Genomic DNA, 26061 nt, shown 5'->3' on the forward strand with positions numbered 1-26061 from the left:
ATATAGACTGCTGGCCACGCGAGGCTATACCGTTCCATCCGCCCTTCCCCTCCCCTCCGACTGACCTCCACCACTAGCTGGTCATCCGACGGGATGTCCTCTGTCTTCTGCTCCAGTCTGTCCACCAGCTTGGTGTTGAGTTCCACCAACACACGGCCACGGTACGCCACGCCCTCGCCCTGCCAGCGACACCAAGTTCAAGTTCACGACCCCTCATGACCACATTGTGAGCTTGTATACATCTGCTGTTTTCAAAGGACTTTCATACATTGTATATACATTTAAAAACTCGTGAAATGGGACATTCTGCATATTGAGTACTTTCTATTTTTGGTATGCCAAGCACATTTTGATGCCCATACTTTTGTACTTTTACTCAAGTATTTCTGACTTTTCACTTGTAACAGAGTATTTATACATTGCAGTATTGATACTTTTAAGTAACAACTGTGAGTACTTTTTCCACCACTGGCTCTATTGTCAATGGTTCCCAAACTACACTGGAGTGCATTATTATTGTATGTACTGTATAGTACTATGTCAGTACTTTGTGCCCACTCATTTCCTAATACAGAGGCAAATGATACAACATTGTGCCTTGAGGTTTTGACTTGGACAAAGGTGTGCCTAGGGCACAAAACATGTGTTAACTATACTTTGCTATAAGTCAGGGGCCAATTTCAGGGCCCTGGCTGTAGTTACCTTCCCCAGGTTGAGGGCCTCATGGGGGTCCGTGAAGGGCGAGAACTCCCTGAGGCTGCCGTACAAGTTGACAAAGCAGGGGCCAAAGGTCGGCAGGAAGCCCAGGCTGTCGTCCACTGCACGAAGACAACACGGAGGGAAAGACATGAAAGACATAAAATGCCGACCGGTTCCGTCATTTGGAAAGTGCAAACAATTGTGAAAATGCAGGAGAGGAGAAGCAGAGAGTGACATTAAGACTGAAGTTTCGCTTGGCAAAATAAAACAAAAAATAAAGAAGTACTCCAAACACACAGACACAAACCCTCTTCTAGACGCATAGACTCCCAGCATGCTGTGAAAAATGTTAATTTCAGACAATGCCGAAATTGACTGAATCTAAAAAGTGAAAGATAAAAAACACAAAGACAAAGTGAGCTATGAACGTGTTCTAGCAAAACCCGCTGCATCGCTTGCAAAGCTCTTCTACTCTAAAACACAACATTAAGTGGAGAGAGGAGAACGTACTGAACGACTGCGGTGTCCGAGGGGCAGAGCCATCTGGATGCACAGAGAAGGAAGAGGAAGGACGGTGAGGAGAGGTTGAGAAAGAAACGAATCGGAGAGCGCGGCGCTCTCTGAACGCAGCTCAACCCAAACAGGGGCACACACACACACCCCGATGCATGATGCTTCGTTTATACGGAATCGCACAACCCTGCTGTTTATCATTTGTGACCAAATTTGACTGGGAGACTGCTTTCTCCCGACTACTTTCGTCTTTTCATGTCATATGAAAGCAGGGAATCATAGCTTCAAATTGACGTATTGGTTGTTCAGTTTGACCCACCGGTTTTTGGAGATATGGCTTATTGAGTAATGTCTTGCAGAAAACAGCGAGTTGAGAAAACAGGCTTGAAAGGTTCACTTCTGTGGTCTCTAACATTACACCTAGCTACATGTTTAAGCATTTATTTCATATTTACATGTCGATTTCTAGTATGTGAAGAGTCTGCCTGTGCTATTAAATTTATATAAATTTGCGCGGTGGCAGTCTCTCAGTCAAATCTGGTCACATTTGATAAATAGCATGTATTGTCACACAACACTTCATCTTGGAAAAGTAAGTGTGGAGAATGCACGTGCGGTGACGTATAAACTAGCCTTCGATGTACAAACATCCGACTAGTCCATGGATGCATACATGCTTGGCTTGTTGACAGAGCAACACAGACACGAGAGACTGAGAAGCTGCATGCCTGAATCCAGCTGTTGAGATGCTCATCAAACTGCCATAGGTTAATGATGAGATCCAGGGTGAGTGTTAAGGGAGACAAGCCCATGCTGTTATCTCTGACAGAGACGACACCTGCGCGTGAGGCAAACTACACAAGAACAGTTGCACCTGGCGCATAGTCTCCAACACACCAGATGACATATTGTTAGTTTGTAGTGGGTCACAAAGCACTCTACTTTGCACACCGTTAGTCCTCAACATCCAAGACTTCTGTGGACAGCCGAATAACCCCAAAACTAAACTAATTAAATCCAAAATGTTTTTAACGTCACAACTTTTCCCCTCAAGGGAACTCCCTCTTGAATGTTACAATGCCAAGCAACACCAGAACAAACCATGGCAAATAATGACAAGAAGATTGGAACACATTGAACTGGTGTTAATGAGTTAAGGATATCATGCCTAAATGGAGTCCAGCGTGTTCCAAATGGACAATTACAGGTCTGTAATGTACAGTAATGTACAAATGGAACCTTAATGTATCCATTCCATATAATGCAGAACCTTAATGTATCCATAATGCATCCATGCCTTATCGATCCATTTCATTGCATTTGCACACTCTCAGAGTTATGGGGGGTCCTTGAAATTAAAACAAGTTTGACCACTGTATTGGAGCATTACAAACCAATCAACGGCACATGAGACTATAGAGCGTCGCAGTCCCGCCCCCTTTCATGACGACGCCAGGCCCAGGAAATAATTCCCAATGCATTTTTCCCCCATAGACATTTCGAAACGTATTTATTTAAAGACCTTAGAAGCGTCGTACGAAGCCAACTCTTGTCGTGGCAAATCATGACAACAAACACAATATTTTGGACCAAACAAATAATTACAAAGAAGAAAAACAACAAAAAAAACCTGCCGTTTTTTTTCTACTTTCTAATTCTTTGTTTGGCCCAAAACATTGTGTTTATTGTCATGATTTGTCACGACAAGAGTTGGCTTTGTCCACGGCGTATAAACGTCTTTAACCCATTCTGGGCAGGAACCCATTTTTGTGTTAGCACTATGTTATGCTTTAGCTATTGAAAAATAGCAGATCTACAAGCTCATAGCGCGCCACTGAGTGGCGCGCTACAAGCTTGTAGGTCTGCTATTTTTTTAAAGATCGATGAACGACTGACGTAGAAGACATGTTTAGAATCTGATCTCAGGTCAGAATGGAAAACTGTCAGGATGTAGAAGACATTTTTAGAATCTGATCTCGGGTCAGAATGGGTTGAATAAATACTTTCTGAAAAGTCTATGAGGAAAATGAACAGCGATTTTTTTTCCGGGACTGTGACGCTCTATAGACCTACACGTATCAACTCCAGACCATATCATATATGATATATCAGACCATATATATCAGAACAGGTCCAGAACAGATCAGACCAATCCAGTCCTGGATAGATGTGTCCAATAAAGGATCTGTGTTCACCGGTTCAGACCAGTGTAAACCAGCCCTCACCAGTCCATCTAAGCCAGCCACTCACCGTCTATCTCCCCTCCGGGGGCAGAGATCTTGGACATGCAGAGGCTGGTGGTGCCGATGACATCATTGTGAGTCGTGCGGTCCCTGGAACGAGGAAACGAAAGAGAGAGAGAGAGAGAGAACGGGCCGGGGGGTGCAAAGCATGCTGGGTAAATACCAATTTATTTACTATATAATAACAATGTGTTTGAAGTGAATGGAACATATATAACGACGAAGACATTAGAAATGCAGATATATGAGGACATATAACAGTATAGTATGAAGATACAGGGAGTATCAAAATATCAAAATATCTGAGACTATTATGAAGACACTGTACGAGAGGATGAAGGTGTATGACGATTACATTTTATTTCACCTCTGACTGTGACAGTCAAGACAGATGAATGAGACAGACAGATGCATGCATGTAATAGACAGACAGACAGACGAGTCTCACCAGTCTAAAATCCTGAGTCTCATCTTCTCACACATGGAGGGAAACTGAGGGGAGGAAAAAAAGGAAAAATAAATTATCCTCAGTTTTGAGTGAGTGAGTGAGTGAGTGAGTGAGTGAGTGAGTGAGTGACTGACTTACCCTGATAGGCATGGTCAGACTTTGGTTCCACTGAGGATTGGCGTTCTTCTCTAAAATCTTACTGCAAACCTACAGGAGACAAAACAATGTGAGGTCGCATTGAGGTGAGGCGAGGTCACTCTCCAAGTAAACTAATGACAATAAACATCTGATCATATTGATTGTGTGTGCTTATGTATTTGTATCCACCGTTTCCCCATGTCACTGCACTTTAGTCTATTTACGTTCAATTCAATGACCAGGGGGAGGCAGTATAGAGACCAGGATTACTACCTAAGGCAGTGGTTCCCAAACTTTTTCATGTCAAGGACCCCCAAATTGAAACTAATTAGCCTGTGGACCCCCATTTGAAAAGGTATGCTAAGGACCCCCATAACAGAAGGTTTTTACGGCTCTAGCAGTGATTTTCAACCATTTTCACCCATAGTTTGATATGCATTAGGCTACGGACCCCCATTTAATGGGATTTCTATCTCTGAGACCCCAATTTATATTGTAAAATCAATGTTAATTTAACTCTGAGAGTGTACAAAGGTTTGTACACTCTCAGAGTTGGGAACCACTGCCTTAAGGCACACGGGGAGACCAGGCGAACTCCACCCAGCGGGAGGGACCTAGCGGGAATCCTGTGTTGACTAGCTGTGAGTCAACAGCACTATCGACACGACATGCGTGACTGCGTCACAGTGCCCCCACTTCTCTATTCATTTCTATATTCCCATCCTGCGTACCGTTTTGCCAGCAAAGTGCACCTCTACCATGGGGTCAACCAGGTTCTTCCTGTTGGAGTCAAACCCCAGGATCTGCCTCATCCCATCCATGATGGCGTCATCCACTAGAGAGAGAGAGGGAGAGAGTAGAGGGTGGTGAAGGTATAGTTTTGTTAAAAAAAAAAAAATGTAGTCACACACACGCACGATGTAAACTCACTCTGTGGCAGGTCCTCTGCTCTGAACACCTTGATGTTGAAGACGGCTCCTCTGAGAGACAGACCGGCAGGTCTCAGGATGTTTGCCTCGATGTCCTCTTTGTCCTCAACACACTCACGCTTATCAGGCTGACACATGTCAGTCACACACACCCGCACACACCCGCACGCGCACACACACGCACACGCACACACACACGTTAGTTTTTGGTCTGCCGTCACAGCAAAATCCTCAGCGTTAATGTATTCATTTGTACACTAAAGGGTTAAATGAACACAGGGGATGTGCCCTGATGGTAGTCTAGTTGCAATGCCATTTGTCATGATATTTGCATATAAATACCCCCCACAGAGGCACAAATGTACACTACTTCAAAATCTCTGGACATTATGACCTATGACCTTTAATCTTTAACCCTGATAAAAGTAACAAAAATGCATGTAATGCATATATATATTTGTGTGATCGTTAGAATGTCTAGAACATGTATTATGCGTTCTTGTGAAAGATATCCACCGAATGTAAATTATTAATTTATTATTATTATTTTAATAATTATTTGAAATGTGCATAAAACTTTCATAAAACATATATTTTTTTACTACTAAGTCCTAGAAGTACAAAGTAAGTAACCTTACTACTAGTAGTAGTAAGGTTGAAATCATTTTTTTGCAAGTAGAAATATATCCGGGTCAACACATCATGTTGAGAAAATAATTATTAAAATAATAATAATAATAATAATAATAATACATTAATAATTTCAGGTCCTCATCATCCGATCACACTCACCGGGGGGTCGTCTCCGGCGGCCACCACAAACACGCTGACCTTCAGATAGCCCTTGACCCCGGCGGAAAGGTCATCGGGGTCACTTAGCAGCAGCCACTTCCGTAAGAAGCAGTGTCCTATATAGAAGCAAGAGTGGACCGTGTTGTCACGACAGCGAATACCGTGATGTTGTCGACCCTCACACTTCACACGACGCAACTCGGCAGAACTCAAAACAACGTATAAACCCTCGGTCTGTGCTCACTATAAACTAATGCTTGGATCGACTCTGTACTCGGTCCACACTCTTTTCACCCTCCACACCCACATTTATTTCAATCTACAAGCTCAAAAAAGTCTCTCCACCTTCCCCAGCCTCCTCCTGCAGGATTTATGTCTTTACCATACGTCAACAAGTCATTCAATGCAGGGTTATGTTCTGCCCTAATACATGTCTGTTATCTTTATACACATGTGTATATTTAGGCTCTGCTTTTTTTGGGGGGGGGGGATCTTACACAGATTGTTCGGGATCGACGCATCATGTGGGAGTGAGACTTACACTTTGATATGCATTAAGCAATGTTTTTTGAGTGGTGCAACCACTCTAAGGAACAGCTTTGTCCCTATTACCCAACCTATGTGACTATGTCCCGATGTATAGATAGAGTACCAATAGGGGGTGCTGTTGCACCACTCGCTTCAGACTGACTATTTTAGTCTCTGGGTCCCCAATCTAATCCAATATTTAGATCAGGGACGCGGCTGGACGCCTGGGTGTCCCTGCATGGACCCTGCACCCACAGTAGGATTTGCCAAGGTAGCTTTTCATTGTGTGTAGCCTATAAAGTATACCTTCATCCTATAACTGTACTGTACAGTAGCATAATACTGTAGCATATATACGGTTGAAAGGTTATCATGCTGGATACTCACTGTGCTCGTTATAGACCGTTCCAACATCCAGCTGTGAACATAGAACATCAGAAACATCCATGGTGGTCATTAAGGTTGCGTGTAGTAAGTTATATGCAGGCGATGATGAAAGGGACTGATAGTTATACATCAAGATGCATTCTGGGATTGCTGCCGGCTTACCTTGAATTCACCAATCACAGCGTCGGTCCTCAGAGAGCGAGAGTCACACACCTGTCACACGGAGAATTAATTAAAAAGAAAAAAATCTTCTAAATCCTCCAGTTTTCTGAAATAAATATTTTCACGATTTTTCAAAAATAGCAGACCTACAAGCTCGTAGCGCGACACTCGGTGGCTGCGCTATGAGCTTGTAGATCTGCTATTTTTCAATAGCTAAATTATAACATAGTGTTTAATGTTAACACCAAAAGGGGTTTCCCCCCCACCTAAATGGGTTGAGGTGGAAGCATTAGGAAGTTGCACGGTATCCACACGGTAGAAAGTTCTGCCCTAGATTAATTCCGCCTTGCCATTTATATTACATGTTGATGTCACTCCTGTCCTGTCTTATCGGAATGGACAAGCTGGACCACACATGGACCTATAGCTGCAATTTGCAACTTTTTTTAATAATGGGATGAATCTAGATTTGTAATACTCTCCATTGACTCCCCAGTCCCCACTTATCCAATAAATATCGTATATCGTAAAAGTTATTCATGCATCCCTCTTTTATCCAGAGACGGGTCGCCTCATTTTGGGAGCACCAAGTAACTCCTCCAGGTGCTCCTCTGAGTACTAGACCAAAAAAAGCTGTGTGCAGCCCTGATTATATTGTCCAATCAGAAAAGGGTTGGACAGTTTACTTTTGGGGTTACAGAAAAAGGTTACAAAAACGTCCAAAACAATGAACTCTGCCACTAGGAGTGAACGGACTAAGAAGGACTGAAACCACTCAAATATGGGACCCCTGTATGCCCCGTAACATAATGTGTCAATAGTAGAAATGTAACAAATTAAATGTGTAACAATTACAAAATGTACTGTGATGCCCAACACAAAAAAAAGCTGTTTCAGAAAATAAAAGTTCTCGGATCTAGAACAATGGTGTGTTGCCTACAGCAAACACACTAATGATTTATTTACCAATTAGAATAATTGATATGTAGTTTAACGTCCATTCCACTTTAAATGCTGCATTTCAGTGTCCACTTTTCTTTTACTGACAAACTTTGAACATTTTCATTCCCATTTGAAATCTATAGGTCTTCTTACTGTTGCTTAACTGCTCTCCGAACAAAAAGTCACACGCAGTGAAAGATGGAGTCAAACTCACGGTGATGAAGATGGTCTCATCAAACAGGTCTGACGGAGTCTCAAAGAAGTTCATGAAGAAAGTCTGTGATAAACAAAGACAACAAGGATGGTGTCAGATATTTGATGCAGTCCAGAAAGATTAATCGTAAACTGCAACAAAAAAAATGCATTCATTAATTAAGTAGAGTCCCTGAGCAATATCAGGCTAGATACACATACAGTAGAGTGCGTGCGTGCTGTATTAACCCATTTCGACCGAGACCGATTCTACAAACCGTCTTCTAAATCATGACAGTTTTCTGAAAAACCCATGTTTCTAGGTCAGTGGTTCTCAAACATTTTCATCTCAAGGACCCCCAAAAAATATATGAAAATCGGTGGCCGACTCCCGTCTGAAAATATGTTGTTCCAGCGACCCTCCCAGAAGCAAAGATTTGACTTTAAAACGTTGCCTCTGAAAGAATATTATTCAAAGATTTGCACTATATTTTCACAATGTTTCAAAAATAGCAGACCTACAAGCTCGTAGCGCGCCACATGGTGGCGCGCTATGAGCTTGTAGATCTGCTATTTTTCAATAGCTAAAGTATAACATAATGTTTAAGGCTTGATAGGGAACATGCTCCAGTCATCATGCCACTATATGATTACAACAATCCTAATCACTTGCAGCTGTACCTCGTCAAACACAGGATTGTTTCCCTTCCGGATGCGGGTCCTCTTGGTCTGCCCGGCAACCGTCACCTTGACGCCCGGCTTGATGTTCATGCCCGGCAGCTGGCGTCCCTCGATGACCCGCACGCGTACCTGCAAACACAGAGAGGCAATATGCAGGCATGTGTGAAGTCTATACAAGAAGAGTGGAAGTCCATCGGAAAAGAGCAGTTTGTGAGAGACACAAGCCACCGGTATAAGAGCGGGCTGGGCCGGTTCTGGAGAACAACTGAATGACGGACTTCGACACTGCACTCCATCCATCTGAACTGGGAAGTTCTACTGCAAATCTACCTCAACATCAGGTCGCATAGCGTGCAGGTTCATCTACCAAGATGGACTGCATGCACACGCAACCAGGTCTCAACCTGTAAATCACCACTTGAATTGAGATGTAATGTGTAGAGTCAGGATTATACAAGATCACCACAAAAGCTTATTCAACTTTCCCAAAAGCACCGACATGTGTTATTATGCCACCATATAACGTATACACAACCGTAACTGCTGTGAGTATAGCTTACATTTTGATTCATTGCTGATGGCCAGATGAATCAAGCAACCATATATGAAAGATTTGCGCAGACCCGGCTTTTATAGGCTATTATTGCTTGCTCATTATTCTGTGTTGGCATGAAACTAATAATGCAACACTTTGATAATCATTGCATACGAAGCCGCGGACACAGCATTTGAGACTGTAGCCTAGATAAATGAAGCTGTAAAAAAAATCTATAGCCTACTACTCCTTTTCAGTCCCAAATAATGCCGGTTGGCTATGATTATGCACCTGCTTGTCATTCATGCATTACATTTTTAAATAAAAAAAATATCATTCAGGACACTGTGGCTGGCAGTTTAAAATTAGCGCGACCTCTGCCCAGTACAGTTCATGTAGATCCATCCATTTATCCAACCATAAAGTACATTCAAACATAAAAACCATCAATCCCCCCCCTCCCTCACTTTCTTCAATAATTTTCCCCTGTCATCCTTCGTACAAAGCGCTTTACGTAAAAAGTATCAAAGAGACACAACATAAAAGCACACAAAACACATTTGATAAAAACACAAATAAGCATATAGAAACACAAATAAACGTGGTGGGCTCGGGTATAAAAACACATTGGACTCAAAAGTAAAAAACTGACTCTGGATCTCTCACTTCCATCCATATACGCTTCCCTTCTACCTCTCCCAAGGACTGTCTAAAGAGGACGAGACGCGAAGACCCTATCCACACTTTTCCTGGGCTGTGTGTGTTCCAGTTCCTGTTGATTTCATTGGATATCATTGGTCATCTGACCAGTTTCATTGGCTTTCATTGGATCAAATCGACAGGAACTAGAGCACACACAGCCCAGGAAAAGTGTGGATACGGGCGACGCCATGTTGCTCCATGGAAAGTAAAGAAACATGCGCAGTTGAGACCAAAGGAAGCTGAACGAGGAAGTGTCGGCTGCATAAAGCCCACTGCGCATGTTTCTTTCCTTCCATGGAGCCAACATGGCGTCGCCCGTACGGTCTTCGCTTCTCGTCCTCTTTAGACAGTCCTTGTATACCTCTCCATCCACCCCATACGGCTCCCATCTTTATATACCTGCAGATCCTGAGGCTTGCTGGTCAGAGGCCTGGCCGCCTGGCCACTGCTGCAGGCCCCTCCTCTCCTCCTCTTCTTCAGCGCCCCCGCGGCGGTGGCGTTGTAGGAGGGGGGCCGGGGGTGCTTGGGGGTCTGGGCGGTGGGCGACTCGTCCCCCGACGGGCCCCCCTGGGGGCCCCCCGCGACCACCATGGAGCTCCGGTCGTCCGGGCCCTCATGGTCCTCCGTGGTCTCCAGCATCAGCATGCTCTCCGTGTCGTCCTCGCCCATGGTGTCCAAGGAGATCACTGAGAGAGAGAGAGAGAGAGAGAGAGAGAGAGAGAGGGGAGTGATAGGAGGGATTAATTTCTGCTTCGACGCATCTGACGGTCAGCTGTTTATGAGCTGGAGAAATAGTTCAATTGAATAGACACATGACACAAACTTCCATTATAAAACAGAAGCATAAACATCTGTAGTGTAATCTGCTGCAGATTTCACAGCCGTTTATAAGTAAGCCTTATTATAATACAACTCTTGTTGCGTCGAAGCAGCAGGCATTTTGTGTTGAAAATGATCCACTGACTGTGCTTCGATTAAATAGGCCTACTCTAATTTAAAAAAAAAAAAATCACAAAGGATTTCCATCAACACTCTTTGAAATCCGGCATTCATTCATGTTCATGCAAGGCATGATTGGTGGAGGACGACGACGTCACAAACTAAGGTTTGTGATGTTGCATGTATATTTGAAACACGTTTTTGACTTATCAACGGTAGCAGAGGATGGTTTCCGATCGGTCGATGGATCGAAACCATCCTCTGCTACCATTGCTAAGTCAAAAACGACCACCTTCTTCTTTGTAATGAGAAAAACTTTACTGAGTAATGCAACGTAATGCAAAATAACAAAACTGGCCACTGCCATTGATTCGCATACATAGACTGTCTGCAAAAGCCTGCTCATAGTGCAAAGCCCGCTGGGTAGTGGGAAGTACCATAGAACACACCAATAGAGTGGCAGAACCGTAAAGTACCATAATAGTGCAATGCAAAAACCGAACATTTACAGTGTTGATATACTAGATATTACTCCACTGGTCTAAACATCCTCCGAGAAGACGTGTAATTATTGTAGCATATACTGTAGCTGCTTCAAGACTAGCCCTACAAGCAGAACACAATGGTACTGAAGTTTCTGACATTGGGGTTCTCACATAAATAAACGTAAATAACTTTGTAGAAGTCCTTCTGCGCTTTTTGACGGCTTCTTTTCGTTTGAGGGCTTCTGAATGTGTGAACTTTAAGTACCTATAAATACCGCTGCGAATATCTCCTGTGGCGCGGAAGCCGTTAAGTATTTCTAATCTTTGTTTGACTGATTTGGTCGCTTTGATTCTTCTTTTCCTTCCTTGTTTATTGACACCTCATTGTACCGCCTATCTGGCTAGCTAGTGGCGCTATAGCTATGACAGAGCAGATCAGAGGCAGGAACGTAGCCGGCATAAGCCAACCGCACATCGGGAGGCGGTACAATAAACGGTAAATAAACAAGAAGAATCAAAGCGACCAAATCGGTCAAACAAAGATTAAAAATACTTAACGGCTTCCGCGACACAAGAGAATTCGCAGCGGTATGTATAGGTACTTATAGTTGACACCTTCAGAAAAACTCAAACGAAAAGAAGACGTCAAACGGCGCAGACACGATGTTACCGAGGATATTGATGTCCGCGTTCCAACATTCCCATACGAAAACAAAGTAACGCACAGGGACCCTACGGGTCAGCCCGGTTCGGTTCGGATTGGGCTGACCCAGGGGGTCCCGAGAGGGGCTACTTCAAGACCTAATGCAGTCCAACAATGATGTTTACCTTCGAGTTCAGGATGGGGACGGGTCTGGGGAGAGAAGTGGATGTGGGGGGGGCGAGTGGGAGTTTTGCCGATCCAGTACGGCTGCGTTGGCTGGGATGTGAAGTAGTAATATGGAAATCCCATGGGAACTGCCATGGGAGCTGCCATTGGAGCTGCCATGGGGGCTGCCGTGGGAGCTGCCATGGGGGCTGCCATGGGAGCTCCCATTGGAACTGCCATGGGAGCTGCCATTGGAGCTGCCATGGGAACTGCCATGGGAGCTGCCATTGGAGCTGCCATGGGGGCTGCCGTGGGAGCTGCCATGGGGGCTGCCATGGGAGCTCCCATTGGAACTGCCATGGGAGCTGCCATTGGAGCTGCCATGGGGGCTGCCGTGGGAGCTGCCATGGGGGCTGCCATGGGAGCTCCCATTGGAACTGCCATGGGGGCTGCCATTGGAACTGCCATTGGAACTGCCATGGGAGCTGCCATGGGAGCTGCCATGGGAGTTGCCATGGGGGCTGCCATGGGGGCTGCCATGGGGTCTGCCGTGGGAGCTGCCATTGGAACTGCCATGAGGGCTGCCATGGGAGCTCCCATTGGAACTGCCATGGGGGCTGCCATTGGAACTGCCATTGGAACTGCCATGGGAGCTGCCATTGGAACTGCCATGGGAGCTGCCATGGGAGCTGCCATGGGGGCTGCCATGGGGTCTGCCGTGGGAGCTGCCATTGGAACTGCCATGGGGGCTGCCGTGGGAGCTGCCGTGGGAGCTGCCATTGGGGCTGCCGTGGGGGCTAGCGTGGGGGCTAGCGTGGGGCCTGTCATAAGGGCTGCCACGGAGACCACCCGTGGTGTGTTGTTCGTCCCATCAATCAAACAGTATGATTCGTCTTCCATGTGTACAGATTGACCAGGCTGCCAAGGCGCCGAAAACAAACAAAGCTCAGCATTCTTCTTATTGTTGTTTTTCTCATACATCCAGGAAGTTGGAACAGTCCCATGCAGAAAACCAAAATAAATATAACTTAAGACTTAAACAACACTAAAGACAAACCCTGGCCTATACAGTATACTGCACCCAAAAGGCTATCCCTTAAATAAGGGCCCTGGCAGCTCTGTCTACTTGTCCAAATCCAAATACTACTGATTGCTTGCAGGCTTGCACAGCCTCCCTTTCCTACCAAAAGTACAGACTCCAATTAGCTATCAGTCAGCTTTCACAGACATTCCCCATATCACAGGAATGATCTAAACTTTTAAACAAAATGTTGTACGATATAAATTAATCACATTTTTAGGTGCCAAATATAATCGAAAAGACATTAACAACAGTTTATGTGTTTAATGCAGTTCAACGCATAAACACACACCCCCTTCTCCTCTACAGTACTTGGCACGTTCCACTGGGGAACCCCCTTTCATAACCAAATGGACTCTGGCCCTGCTCTGTTTTGGCAGTTCCAGGAATCATTCAGAGACTAGTGCCAGTACTGCAGAGGAGAGACGGGTGACAAACATTTGATTTCAGCTTGGTTCCAATTAACAGTATTTAAATAAACATAATATTTGAGCCCCTGAAGTCTGTGTGGCATTTCTCAATTGAACGAATACAGGTAAAACATGCATGTCCCTTTTAGTATGTCTGACCCCATATGTCCGTTTTAAGTCTTGTGGTTGTGGTTGTTTTTTGTCTTTATAACCATTACCTACTTTTCACCTTTGTGCTTTCAACTCATTGTAATGTAACGCAATGACATCATTTGATGTCTCTTGACAGAAACTGCATGTCGTACTTGTGATGGTGTCCAGTTCCACATTGGGGTTGGTGTGCTGCTGCTGGGGCTCTGGCAGCATGGGAGGAGGCTGGTAGATGGGAGCCGATCCTGGGGGAGGGATGTAGGACACCTGCAGGCTCAGCGTGGCCTAGTGGAGGAGGCCAAGACATAACATAACAGACGGTACTGTCAGGACTGGACAAGTTATTCACTTCTGGATGCTACTAGTTGATCAATAAACGATGAATTGCTGTTAAGAAATGTCAATTAAATTAGCCCATTTTTGACCTGAGATCAGATACTAAAAATGTCTGTTTGAAAATGGCGGTTTTCTGAAAAAGCTATGTTTCTATGTCAGTCGTTCAATATCAGACCTACAAGCTCGTATGAGCTTCATGTAGATCTGATATTTTTCAATAGCTAAAGCACAACATAATGCTAACACCAAAAGGGGTTATCATTTTCCAAGCACAGTATGAGATGTTTCGATGTTTAATGTGACACTGTGCATGTTGTTCGTGGTTGTTTTTGTGGTTTTTAAATGAACTTGTGTTTTTTAATGTTTTACTGTAAAGCACTTTGGTACAACGTTGTTGTTTTAAAATGTGCTATATAAATAAAGATGGTATGGTATGGTATGGTATCATTTCAATTTAAATTAATTAATTGAAATGTCTGCTTTTCTATGTGACAGACAAGACTGTGCACTTTTCATTTTAATTCTATTTCTCATACAAAGATGCCATTGCCTGGCCCTGTATGATAAAAAATATAAAAAATATAAATATTTGATTAAGGAACATAATATGCCTTTTGTATTATTTCTGCATATCAGCAAAGTGTAGACATTGAGGAGAATTAAGATTATCAGGTTTCTTTTGTGTGCCTTGCTCAACATGGGACATTGAAATCAGGTCTTAAGGGATGATACAATCTGTTTGTCGAAAACCTCATAGTTGTATGTTGTTAACACTAGTCTGGGGGACACAAATGCTCTATCCTTTTACTGTTGTGTGGGTACTAGGTAGATCACTCTTATCAAAACTTTGACATTGAATGTTGAAGGAATAGAGACACACAGGGACTACAAATGTCACGCCCCCCAAATGAGACAGTGCATGGCCCCACTTCTGGTCCGTTAGAACGGTGTACTGCAGGCCAGCCTATAGAAGTCCATTGAAATAGTTAGCCTATACTTTTAAAATAATACGAAATGAACTGTAGACGATTTGAATAAAAAATGTTTCCAAATGTATGAAGTGTCTTTGTCAACATGTCTTGTCGTTTTCTCAATAGACGATGTATTTCACGTTTACCACTTGAATGAGCTATACCCATAATGTTAACAGAGCAGAGGGGAGACGGCAGACGGAGAACCTGTCGCAAATACATGTAAAACGAAACAACAAATATATCTGGGTATTGAAAACCTCAAGGGAACTTTAACTTGATTTACAATGCTAACACTTTTGACACACTGATGGAGTACATTATAGTACAGTAGACATTGATGTGTGTGTGAGACTGTAAGTAATGGTCAAAATAGACATGCATACACATGAATGTGCACATACTGCAGGTACACACACATGCATAGTGCGTGCGTACGTGTGTGTGTGTGTGTGTGTGAGACAACCTGATTGATGTTATAACATCAATCAGGTTGTCTGGCAGAGAGAGGGGAAGACAATGTTTTGGGTTCAGGAAATGATGAACGGAAACAAGCCAATGTTTCATCTACTGAAGAAAGCATAACTATATACTGTACTGTGTGTAGGAAACACTGCGTGCGTGCCGAGGGACAGATCAAGAGCATCTATTTCAGTAGAGAGGGGAGCAGATACTGTAGATAAAACAAAGGGAGGTGGGCCACGAAACAGAGGATGACAGCAAGGCATACTGTCACCTGTAGACAGACAGACGTGCATGTACTGTAAGTGACTCAAATGGGAAACAGTGACCGATGGGTCGTGTGTGTGTGTGTGTGTCTCTCACTCCAATGTTATTCCTCTTGGTGTCCAGTAGAGAGACAGTGAAGGACGCAGCCAGGTTGGGAGCGTTGAGTACATCCCTGAGAGAAATCCTGCTCTCTCCCAGTAACCTATGCACGCACACGCGCACACACACACACACACACACACACACACACACACACACACACACACACACACACACACACACACACAGGCTATTGTGTAAATATTGTACTTTAATATGAGAATAATTATTGCTGTTTATCAAAATGCCACAGGGCGTGATAAAGAGTTGAATTAAGATACACATTAAGATTAAGAACATGAATCACTAAACTTCAGAAAGGAATACATTACTTTAAAGGACAATTATGTAGGACGTATTGTTGAACAAGCTGAAAGTAAATCAGAGACTTTTGATAGTGTCAAAGAAAACCATTAATTGCTCAATTATCGATGGAGCGATATTGTGAAAAGGGGGAAGGATGTCGGACTTAGGGATAAGGGAACAAATTGAGTGAAAGCAATAATTTAGATTGGTCCACTAATTAGAAAGCAGATTGGAGCGGTATAGAAGAAACGCTGTAAAATACCGTAGAAGGCTAGAAGCCAAACAACATATTCTGTGTTTTAAGATACCTCTGACTTGTTCCTTTTTTTAGAGTTTCTAGCCCGTCTGTCCACCATGGGGTCAAGAGCTTTCAGCCGCTCTGCCCCTCACCTCTGGAACTCCCTCCCCCCTGACATCAGAAACATGGACTCTATCACCATATTCCAAACTCACCTCAAAACCCACCTGTTTAGGCAGGCTTATGACTCTGCGTGACCTGTGTCTTCTGCTGCAAGCTGTGTTTTGTTCTGCTTTTAACTGTGTTTTTTAACCTGTATGGCGACCTTGAGTGCCCTGAAATTCGCCTTATAAATAAAATGTATTATTATTATTATTATTATTATTAATACATGATGAATATTTCATCAAGATCCTCTTAGCAACAAGTAGGAAAGCGATCACACGACGCTGGTACCAACAGGACCCACCAACGAAAGAGCTGAAGAACAATGGATGGTCATTACTGAGGAACTCGTACTTGGACTACAAGAGGAAAAGTTCTATAAAAAGTGATCTCAGCCTAGCGATAAATATAATGCAAGAGGACTTCAATGAATGTATCTTGTAATATGCAAAATGCAGCCTTGTCTTTTGTTTTTTTGTTTTTGTCTTCCTCCTTTTGTATTTGTTTTTTTTCGTATAGTCTTTTTTTTCTCCTCTGTTTTGTTGTCTCTGTCTTTTCTTCAATAAAAATTAAGTAAAAAAAAAAAAGCCAAGCAACATGGATTGATTGGTGTGATTGTGGCCTTCAGCCCGTACGTGTCCACCCAATCACAGACAGTACGTGTGACCATTGTGTTTCTATAGAAGATCACAGACATCCAATCATCTTCAGGAAAAGAACGGTTCCCGTCAGCGACGGGACACACATTCCCTGGATTCCCTGGCCCTCCTGTTGAGGGGCCCATTGTGAGCTTTCATAATAATGTGATTATTCTACCAGCTCACACTCTGTTCTATAAACAAAACACTTCAGCACAAGACTGGAGAACAGCCCAGTCTCGACTGATGACAGTCGAAGAAGCTGCGTGTGCACGAGTGAGTGTGTGTGTGTGTGTGTGTGTTTGAATGTGAGTGAATGAGCGAGTGAACATGCGCGTGTGCGTGCATGCGCAGGCCTACACTTTGCACGGCATGCACATGGAACAAAAGGAAGTCCGAATACATCGACGTTTAAGTCCAATAAACAACAACTGAAGGAAAAGGCCATGAGTTTATACTTTGAACTGAGATGCCCCATCAACATGATGTCAAGCTTCCCCTTTTCAATGTTGATGGTCATCGGTAGTCTATAGCAGAAACCACAAGATTTACTGTCCATACAAATTCCCCTGTCTGACTGTTTCAGACATTCTTTGTTCCTGTACATTTTATGATGCAGTCACCGCCGCCGGGCAACGCACACACCATACAGTCTATATTACTGTACATCCACCTGAATCATATTTCAAGTCAAGATCACTATTTTGCTGTCGATCGCGGCTCGCCAATAAGTAAGGGCATGTATTTTGACATTCACAGACTTTTAAGGTGTTTAACCACTTATACCTCATACTGTGTATATACTTTGTTGTCTGGGGGGTCCTCACAGCAGCACAGGGTCCCTTACTTTTTTCACTCACACCACATATTAGAATGGGATGTATTTTGGGTATGTTCCTTGAACAAAAGTTATAGTTTGACCCTCTGTTATTGATTAGGGTTTTGGTTAGGTGAAGTTATACACCCCACCACCACTGTAAGTCCTCGACCATTCTGCTTTAATATCCTTCTCTATAACTAATACTGCCTATTTAGTTATCTTTATTATAAATAATAGCCAATGTACTTGAAAGTCTGAAATGTATTCATTGGGCCATTTGTATTGAAAACAACACCTTTGTAACTTTTATCCTCAAGTGCGAGTGAAAGCATTTTCGAATTTGCAGCAGGTTTCCTGTCCATTTTATACGTTATGCGTACCTTTACCCCCTAGACTAATTGGTCCGTAACAGTGCGTGTGTGCGTGCGTTTCATGATAAAGGAACATACCAAAAATAAACATCAAAGGAGGTGTTTTATTTGTCCTCTCTCATTCGCATACCACAGCACTGTCTCATCAGACGGTGCAGTCCATCCTCCCCCTATTCCCACTTCACAATGGAACAGTCCCGTCTCTCCTTATCTTACTTCCCGTTTTCTGACCTATGGGAAGGAGCGGTCAGTATCCCCCCCCCCCCCCATGCTCCGACTGACTGGCCTGCGTTGCTATTCTGGGAACGCGAGGGAAGGAAGGCACGGTCCTTCAAGACATGGCTGGAATGAATCCCAAGCCTGCGTTCAATCATCGGTACTTAAAGATGTATTTATACCGCAGGCATTTAATTTGGCTCAAACTCTCACCCAGTGTGACGTAATATAACTGTTGATAGGTACACAAGGGCAGGGTCACACACTCACACACAAGAATGTACTGCGTGCGTGCGTGCGTGCGTGTACAATGTGTGTGGAACAGAACAGAATGCACCTTGAGTGTACTTTTGAAATACATAGTATCTCACGACAGCCCCACACACACACACGGGTGCACATGCACACACACACACACACACACACACACACACACACACACACAGCAGTCAGTATACCTGTTCCTTCCCATCTTCTCATGGTCTTTGACCACACAGTGAAGCTCCGCCCCCGAGTCCAGAGGAATCCCTTTGAGATCCCACTCGAACCCCTGAAACAGAGGAGGAAAAAGCCATGTAAACATTAAGCGTTTGATGTGTATACTGTTACTGTATATAGGCTACCACACCATTCTACCTCAACATTATAGACGAAGGGTTAAAATTCTAATGACCAAGGGTTCACAGTCTGAAAACAACGTTCTGCAAAGTTGCTTTGTACAGTTCAAAAGTGCATGCCAGCAAATTGGATGAAACAATGTGACTATAGGGTCACAGGGAGAGACGTTACTCATGTTGAAGAGAGATGATAGATGATACTATAGGCCTACAGTCTAGAATAGATGTTTCATCCAAACACTAATGTTGCTAAGAGACAAGGAAAACCCCTTGGACACATCCAGTCGGGTACTATTTGATTAATAGCGTCACAAGCCATTTTATAAGCTAATGCCAACTACGTCATGTTTTTCCCTATACACAGATTTAATGTTTGTCTTTAGTTCAATGTTTGTTTTGTGTGTGATGTGTCATTTACGTCATATTGTCTCTTTATTGTTAATGGCGTGCACTATGTTTGTTTTACATCACCATTACATCACCATATCAACATGAGTTAGACTTTAATATATTAGCGCCCCTCACTTCACACGGGTGTGAAGCATATATGCTTACATACATTAGCTATTGTCAACTACTGTAGTTTAATGTAACATAATTACTTCACCAATTTTCAACCTATCTTCATATAATTGGTCTTAAAGGTGATATAGGCAAGTTTTCAGTGTTTGTACACAGAATTGATCGAGTGTTTCCAAACAAATTAAAATCTAGCTCCACCCCCCTCCCCCCGTCATTCTATTGGCTGAGCCAGGTCACTTCAGGCTATGGGGTTGTTGTTGCTGCTGGGAGGGACGCTATGGATATTGCGCTCGTATGGCTAAATATGACATTAAAAAATTATGAATTTCTATCGATATCATAGTTACAACAATGACATTGAGTTGACATGTTTTTTTAAGGGTAACTGTAGCGTAATCACAATATCACAAGACTGACACGACGAGTCCCGCAAATGAGGAAGTAGGAAGTAGTGGAGCAGACTCACTGGCTCTCAATTCAATTATCTTTCATTTGTAATCGTGCATATAAAACATATTGCCCCTCAAATGCCCCAGCCACTACAGCATCGTTCATGTGAACTACTTTGTCCACGGTTATTCATCGCTATGATGATCAGCGACGGCTTGTCACCGTTGGCGAGCACGGGTTGAATGCAAGCTTCAAGCCGGCCGGACCACCAAACCATGCGCTATACATAGCGATTCTCATAATTTCAACAGGCTTACATATTACATCATAAACATACTATTTCTCATGAACAATGGTGAAACTAAGATATGGGGATAATATTATACTTGCAAATTGCAAGTATAATATTATCCCCATATCTTAGTTTCACCAATGCGATTTCATTGCAAGTTGCAATGAAATCGCATTGCGTTTTCATTATAATACTGCTGGGTCGAAACACACAGTCACAGCCTCGCGCTGCAATTGGCTAAGACTCCGCGTCACCCCCCACACAGACCCTCCTCCCAACACGACGCTTCCGTCCCGCGACATAAACAACAGTGGATATAAACAGATACAAACACATAGAGGGAGACAAAGGGAGAGTGTATGTCTACAGGGCAGCAGCTCAGCATCAAAATATAGGGGAAGATAGAGGGAATAAGGCCACAAATATAGATAGATAAATATGTTGATTTTTGGCTGAAAACTTGCCTATATCACCTTTAACTAATGCTCATGGTGATAAAATCCCATCTGAACAATATGTCGTTGATGGGTTTAAATTTTTACTTTTATTTTAAGGTAATTGTATTGAAGGTTGTATTAGTATAGCTGTGTATTGATTGGTTGTATTAGTATAGCTGTGTATTGATTGGTTGTATTAGCTGTGTATTGATTGGTTGTATTAGTATAGCTGTGTATTGATTGGTTGTATTAGCTGTGTATTGAAGGTTGTATTAGTATAGATGGCGTACCTCATTCCACACAGGGTTGGGATTGTTCTTGATCACCTTGGTCTTCTTCTTTGTGCCTGAAAACAACAGAGAGAGATTTGATTGATTGATTGATTGATCGATTGATTCATTGATTGATTGATTGATTGATAGCTGAGAGAGAGAGACTGAGGAACATCAAACATGAAGCCCAAACTGCACCAATGCAGTCGGAAGGAGTTGCATTTGGTGTGGTTGACCTTAAAGCTTAACTTAAACTTTTCTGTTGTTGATCTGTGTTTTGTCACAGAGTCAGATTGCTTATACTGCAAAGGGCAAATACACAACATATAAAGATTTCACATTCATTTGTATAGGCCTCCCCGGATGTAGTCAACTTGACCTGACTTGGTCTTGCACTGTACTTGGACCGATCTTTTTCCATCTAGCGTTCACAACGCATCACGTTGCAAGCTCGTTGATCAGCTGTTATTGGCTAAAGCTCCTCCCAGAATGTGGATGCTGGGGTTCAGGTAACCTTCGCCTCACCAGGCTTTTCCACCACCTCGGAGGAAAGCCTGGTCTCTGTTTCAAACGTCTGTATGATCCTGTCGGGGAGCGGATGATATCGCTACGTCATGTTGTAGTATTGTTTTGTAGTCGACAGGCAGGAACAACAGGCTGGCGGCAACTTCCTTTTCCCTCTCAATAAAAGCTCTCGTATAGCCTGTAGCTTTTATTGACAAAAATCGGTTTGAGGGAAAAGGAAGTTGCCGCCAGCCTGTTGTTCCTGCCTGTCGCCTACAAAACAATACTACAACATGACGTAACGATATCATTCGCTCCCGACACGATCATATACCCTAAATGAAATGGTGCCCAGGCTATAGGTTTCTCAAGTGGTTCATCGCTGGGCACAGCCTCGAAGGGCTTCGCATGCCCACAACCCACATGTAACAAAGGACACAAACAACCCCTATCGCCTTTGACCCTCAATCAGGCAAGGAAACACACTAGACGGGAAGAGAGACGGAAGAAAGCTCAGGAAGGATGACCCCCTTCCAGGTCAGACGGAGGGGGAATAGGAACCGAGAGGCCAATATCCAAAATGCAAAAAATATACAAAACAAACAAAAGAACACTGCACTTAAATGTGCAGGCTGCCAAAAACACAGTACTAGTAGTAACCAATCATAGATTATATTTTCCCCAGTAAATTAATAATGTGGTGAAGTGAATGTCCACCGCTTTTCCCACCCCCGACTGCTCAGTGGCCAAAACATTTACAGTAGCAGACGCTCTTAATCCATAGCGATTTACAGTAAGCAAGAACAAAGAATATGGCTCCATATATGGAGCTGGCCTGCTCTTACATCATTCCGACATCTGCATATATGGGCATAAAAGGGACACAGACATTAATAACTGGGCATGGGGCATGCATTTCCATCTTCGTTCCAAGTAGGCCAGTGCCCCTCGGGCACCGCTCTAGAAGCTCTGGACAGCAATCACACCTGGTCACCCCTAGTTCTCCATGGAGCTGGCCTGTTATGACATCACTATGATGTCCCGACATCTGCATAGACTCCACATTTGGGCATGCCTGATAAAGAACTCCATATTATATTATATTATACAGTACACTAAGGTCTCAGAGGCACTTGCCCGTCGGGCAAGTACAGGTCATGCCCACTTGCCCAAAAAGTAAATTGTCCATTATAAAATTACGTCCCCACCAAAGAGGTCCAGGTGTTATTTTGTGCAAAAGCTCCTAATTGGCTATTTCCCCTACCATAGTCCCTAAATGAATTGCATTGAATTAAATGGGAACTGAATGGGGCTATGGGGTGTATATATCCTCTCTTCATAATGTAAATAATATCCCAAGCGGCACACTTTACTACTTACTACTTATTTTGATGGAAATAAGTGAATTAGCACAACACCCCATAGCCCCATTCAATTCAATGCAATTCATTGAGGGCTTATGGTAGGGGAAATTGGAGTTTTTGCACAAACACAAACACCTGGACCTCTTTGGTGGGGACTACAAATAAAGGTAAGAAAGCCTTTTAGTATGGAATTCTCCTTTAACTCAAATCTTGGCTTCCGGGGGTCGCAGGCACACGATAATGATTGATATTAAAAAAAAAGATAAAGAATATTACTTTGAGATGGGGGTACGGACATATCATTTTGGGGTCCCAGTCATAGACGACTGATGTCACAGGCTGACATTTTGGCCACATGGAGTCCAAGATCCATTTCATTTGTGGACTCACTGACAGCGTGCACACTCGCGCTATTGTGTTTCTTTTGCCGGTGCCACTTTGCCAGCTCCCACCTGACGTTGTGTGGGAGTCTAGACTGCTCCAGACCATACTGAATCACCGCTAGCTTGCACAATGTCTTCAGAAAAGGATCCAAGTCCAAGATGTACAGGCGATTGTTTGCGCTGGTCCCTCCAAAGACGACGACACGATGTCCCACCATGCAACAGCACATCCTGGAATACGGGCCCTTCCCCCTGAGCTGAACCTTCTTCCAGGTGAAGGTCGTCGGGTTGAATTTCCACAGGTCATTGAAGGCCCGGTGTTTCAAGGCGGTGCCGCCAAATATGTACAGCTCTCCCCTGTAGGCGAAGGCCGAATGACAGCCACGTCCTTCTGGCAGAAGCTGTGGAGAAGAAGTCGTGCTCAGCCAGCCTTTGGTCTCCGTGTCAAACACTCTGACGTTGTTGTAGACGTCCCAGAGCCCGTGGCCCCCGAAGACAAACATCTTTGTCCCGATGACGGTGGCGGACTGAAACACCGAAGGATACGGCGGAGTGCCTTTGGTCTTCATCAAAGTCCAGACCATCGCGGCGGTGTCCAACTTGTGAACGTCGTTGGTGTACGTCACCTCGGTGCATCCTCCGTACACGAACATGGCCTTCCCCAGGGCACAAGCCGAGTGGCGCCACCTCGCCTCCGGCACGGTCCCGGAGGTCTTGGGTTTGAACCATCGGTGGGTGTCGACATCAAACGCATAAAGCACGCTGCAGTACTTCCTCGCGTCGGCGAAGTGCTTCCTCCGGTCGGTATAGCCGCCCCATATGCAGACGACGTCCTCCGTCAGCACAGCCGTGTGGCCGTAACGGCTGCAGGGAACGTCGGGGGAACATTCTCCTCGTCCGTCCGCCGTTCTTCTCCTCTTCCGGGACCTCTTCTCGGTCCAGAGCAAAGACACTGTGTCGAAGACGTGCACGCCCATCTGCTTCTTGTTACCCGCACAGTACCCCTCGAAGGAGTACACCTTGAGCCCCACCGCCACGGTGACATTATCCTTGCCACAGCAACGCTTCAGATGGAGCGTCCAGGAAAACATTTCGCAAAACCGGCACAAGCAGAAAGATCTAAATGAACCGCTTGAACTTTGCCCTGTAAAAGAACGGACTCATAGCTCGTTTTGAACCTTTGTTCTGTAAAATTCCAGATTCCCGTGCTAAGACAGCACGTATATGGAGCATCGGGCAACAAATGTCATACAAAGCTTGGCAAACCCGCCAACAGATCGGTTGATCTTGCCATTCAGGGATAGGCAATTTATGTTGATCTCCCTAATATGGTTAAATTATTTGCCATAGCAACTCCAGCCCTGACAGCTAGGCTATAGGAATCCCCTGTGTTGTCACGGGGACAAAAGCTGTTCATAGAAGGGGCTAGCGCCTTTTATAATACATCATCACCACCATGTATTAAAAACAGCTACTAATACTATGCCAGAACTAGTGTGTGGAATGGAATAAAGGTGTATAGGGAAACGGAAATGGTGGGCATTTTATTTTGACGTTTCAGACGGTTTCTGAACCAATCAGAGCGCCGCATCCCTTCAGGCGATGGGACGGAAGCTATAGGGATGCTATGCTATACGAAGGAGCCTTATAGAGTATATATGAATAGAGAAGGCACCCAGAGGAAACCCTGAGGGCGAAATGGACATAGTGGCCGAATGAAGGTATTGCAGCCTGGCCCCAAACACATGAACGCGCTGGTCCGTTGACTATCATTGTGCACGTTCACGACGGCAGCACGCTCGTGCGCGTTCAACGGCAGCGCGTTCATGTGTTTGGGGCCACTCACTATTGCAATCCATCGCAGAATGCACTCTGTTCCTACGCGGCAGGAGGAGTGAAATCGCCTCATGCGCTTTAACTCGGATGTCATCTCTATTCATATATACTCTAAGGCAGGAGCATGGTGTGTGTTTGTTTACAAGTCAGATAGTTGGCCAGCTGTACCAGTTTACTGTTATGTGGCTTATTTCTAGCCTATAATGTTTTCAGATACATATTTTAGCGTGATGATTAAGTTGAAACCGAGTAATACACTGTCTGGATGTTATCTTGAATGGGAATTAAAACGGAGGATCTCTGTAATCAGTATAGCAGCAGATATGGGGAATTAAACGGGTGAGCTTCATTTTTATTGGCTTGTATCGATGTGTATCTCTACACGTCATCACGCATCACATTTTCGTTTTCAGGAAGTAATAAAACATATATTTTTATGGACTTTTGATATAAAAACACACGGAAATGAGAATTTGCCCATTTTTTTTTGCCATCCATTGTTAGGTATGCCCATATGATGACCACGGATATGGTCTAAAAGTGTGAAAAACTTATTTCTCATTTCACTATACGTCTTTAAGGTGACACCCGGGTGAAGCATTATTGTGTAAAAGTAAACTCGTGTTTTGACATGGTATACTTTGGCTGTAAAATATGATATTTCAGCAGCACACACATGTAGGATATTTGGACCCCATAATTCCAAATTCAATAACTGCAATCTTAACAATGTGTGGAGAGGAGACAGGTCTATCCTTCCTGCCCTACACAGATCAAATGACTTTAGGTGT

General features: G+C 43.9%; 1 protein-coding gene across 7 annotated transcripts in view; it reads right to left on the bottom strand.

Annotated features, from left to right (window-relative positions):
- The window catches only part of dysf (dysferlin, limb girdle muscular dystrophy 2B (autosomal recessive)), a 137693-nt gene that overhangs the window by 98184 nt on the left and 13448 nt on the right, over nucleotides 1-26061 (bottom strand). For 5 of the 7 annotated variants that reach the window (XM_080792846.1, XM_080792845.1, XM_080792848.1 and 2 more), the window contains exons 2-19: nucleotides 21202-21257; nucleotides 19112-19203; nucleotides 15897-16002; nucleotides 13920-14049; nucleotides 10291-10577; nucleotides 8655-8783; nucleotides 7996-8058; nucleotides 6840-6890; nucleotides 6678-6708; nucleotides 5763-5878; nucleotides 4972-5098; nucleotides 4773-4876; nucleotides 4042-4110; nucleotides 3904-3947; nucleotides 3463-3545; nucleotides 1210-1242; nucleotides 703-818; nucleotides 66-179 (exon numbers count right to left, since the gene is read on the bottom strand). In XM_080792846.1, the coding sequence (XP_080648972.1) occupies nucleotides 66-179; nucleotides 703-818; nucleotides 1210-1242; nucleotides 3463-3545; nucleotides 3904-3947; nucleotides 4042-4110; nucleotides 4773-4876; nucleotides 4972-5098; nucleotides 5763-5878; nucleotides 6678-6708; nucleotides 6840-6890; nucleotides 7996-8058; nucleotides 8655-8783; nucleotides 10291-10577; nucleotides 13920-14049; nucleotides 15897-16002; nucleotides 19112-19203; nucleotides 21202-21257 (1751 nt within the window). The remainder of the gene's footprint in view (nucleotides 1-65; nucleotides 180-702; nucleotides 819-1209; nucleotides 1243-3462; nucleotides 3546-3903; nucleotides 3948-4041; nucleotides 4111-4772; nucleotides 4877-4971; nucleotides 5099-5762; nucleotides 5879-6677; nucleotides 6709-6839; nucleotides 6891-7995; nucleotides 8059-8654; nucleotides 8784-10290; nucleotides 10578-13919; nucleotides 14050-15896; nucleotides 16003-19111; nucleotides 19204-21201; nucleotides 21258-26061) is intronic. The other 2 variants (XM_080792847.1, XM_080792850.1) reach the window with 1 other exon arrangement.

The sequence above is a fragment of the Protomyctophum bolini genome (genome assembly GCF_963924005.1).
Source record: "Protomyctophum bolini genome assembly, chromosome: 20".
Lineage (NCBI taxonomy): Eukaryota > Metazoa > Chordata > Actinopteri > Myctophiformes > Myctophidae > Protomyctophum > Protomyctophum bolini.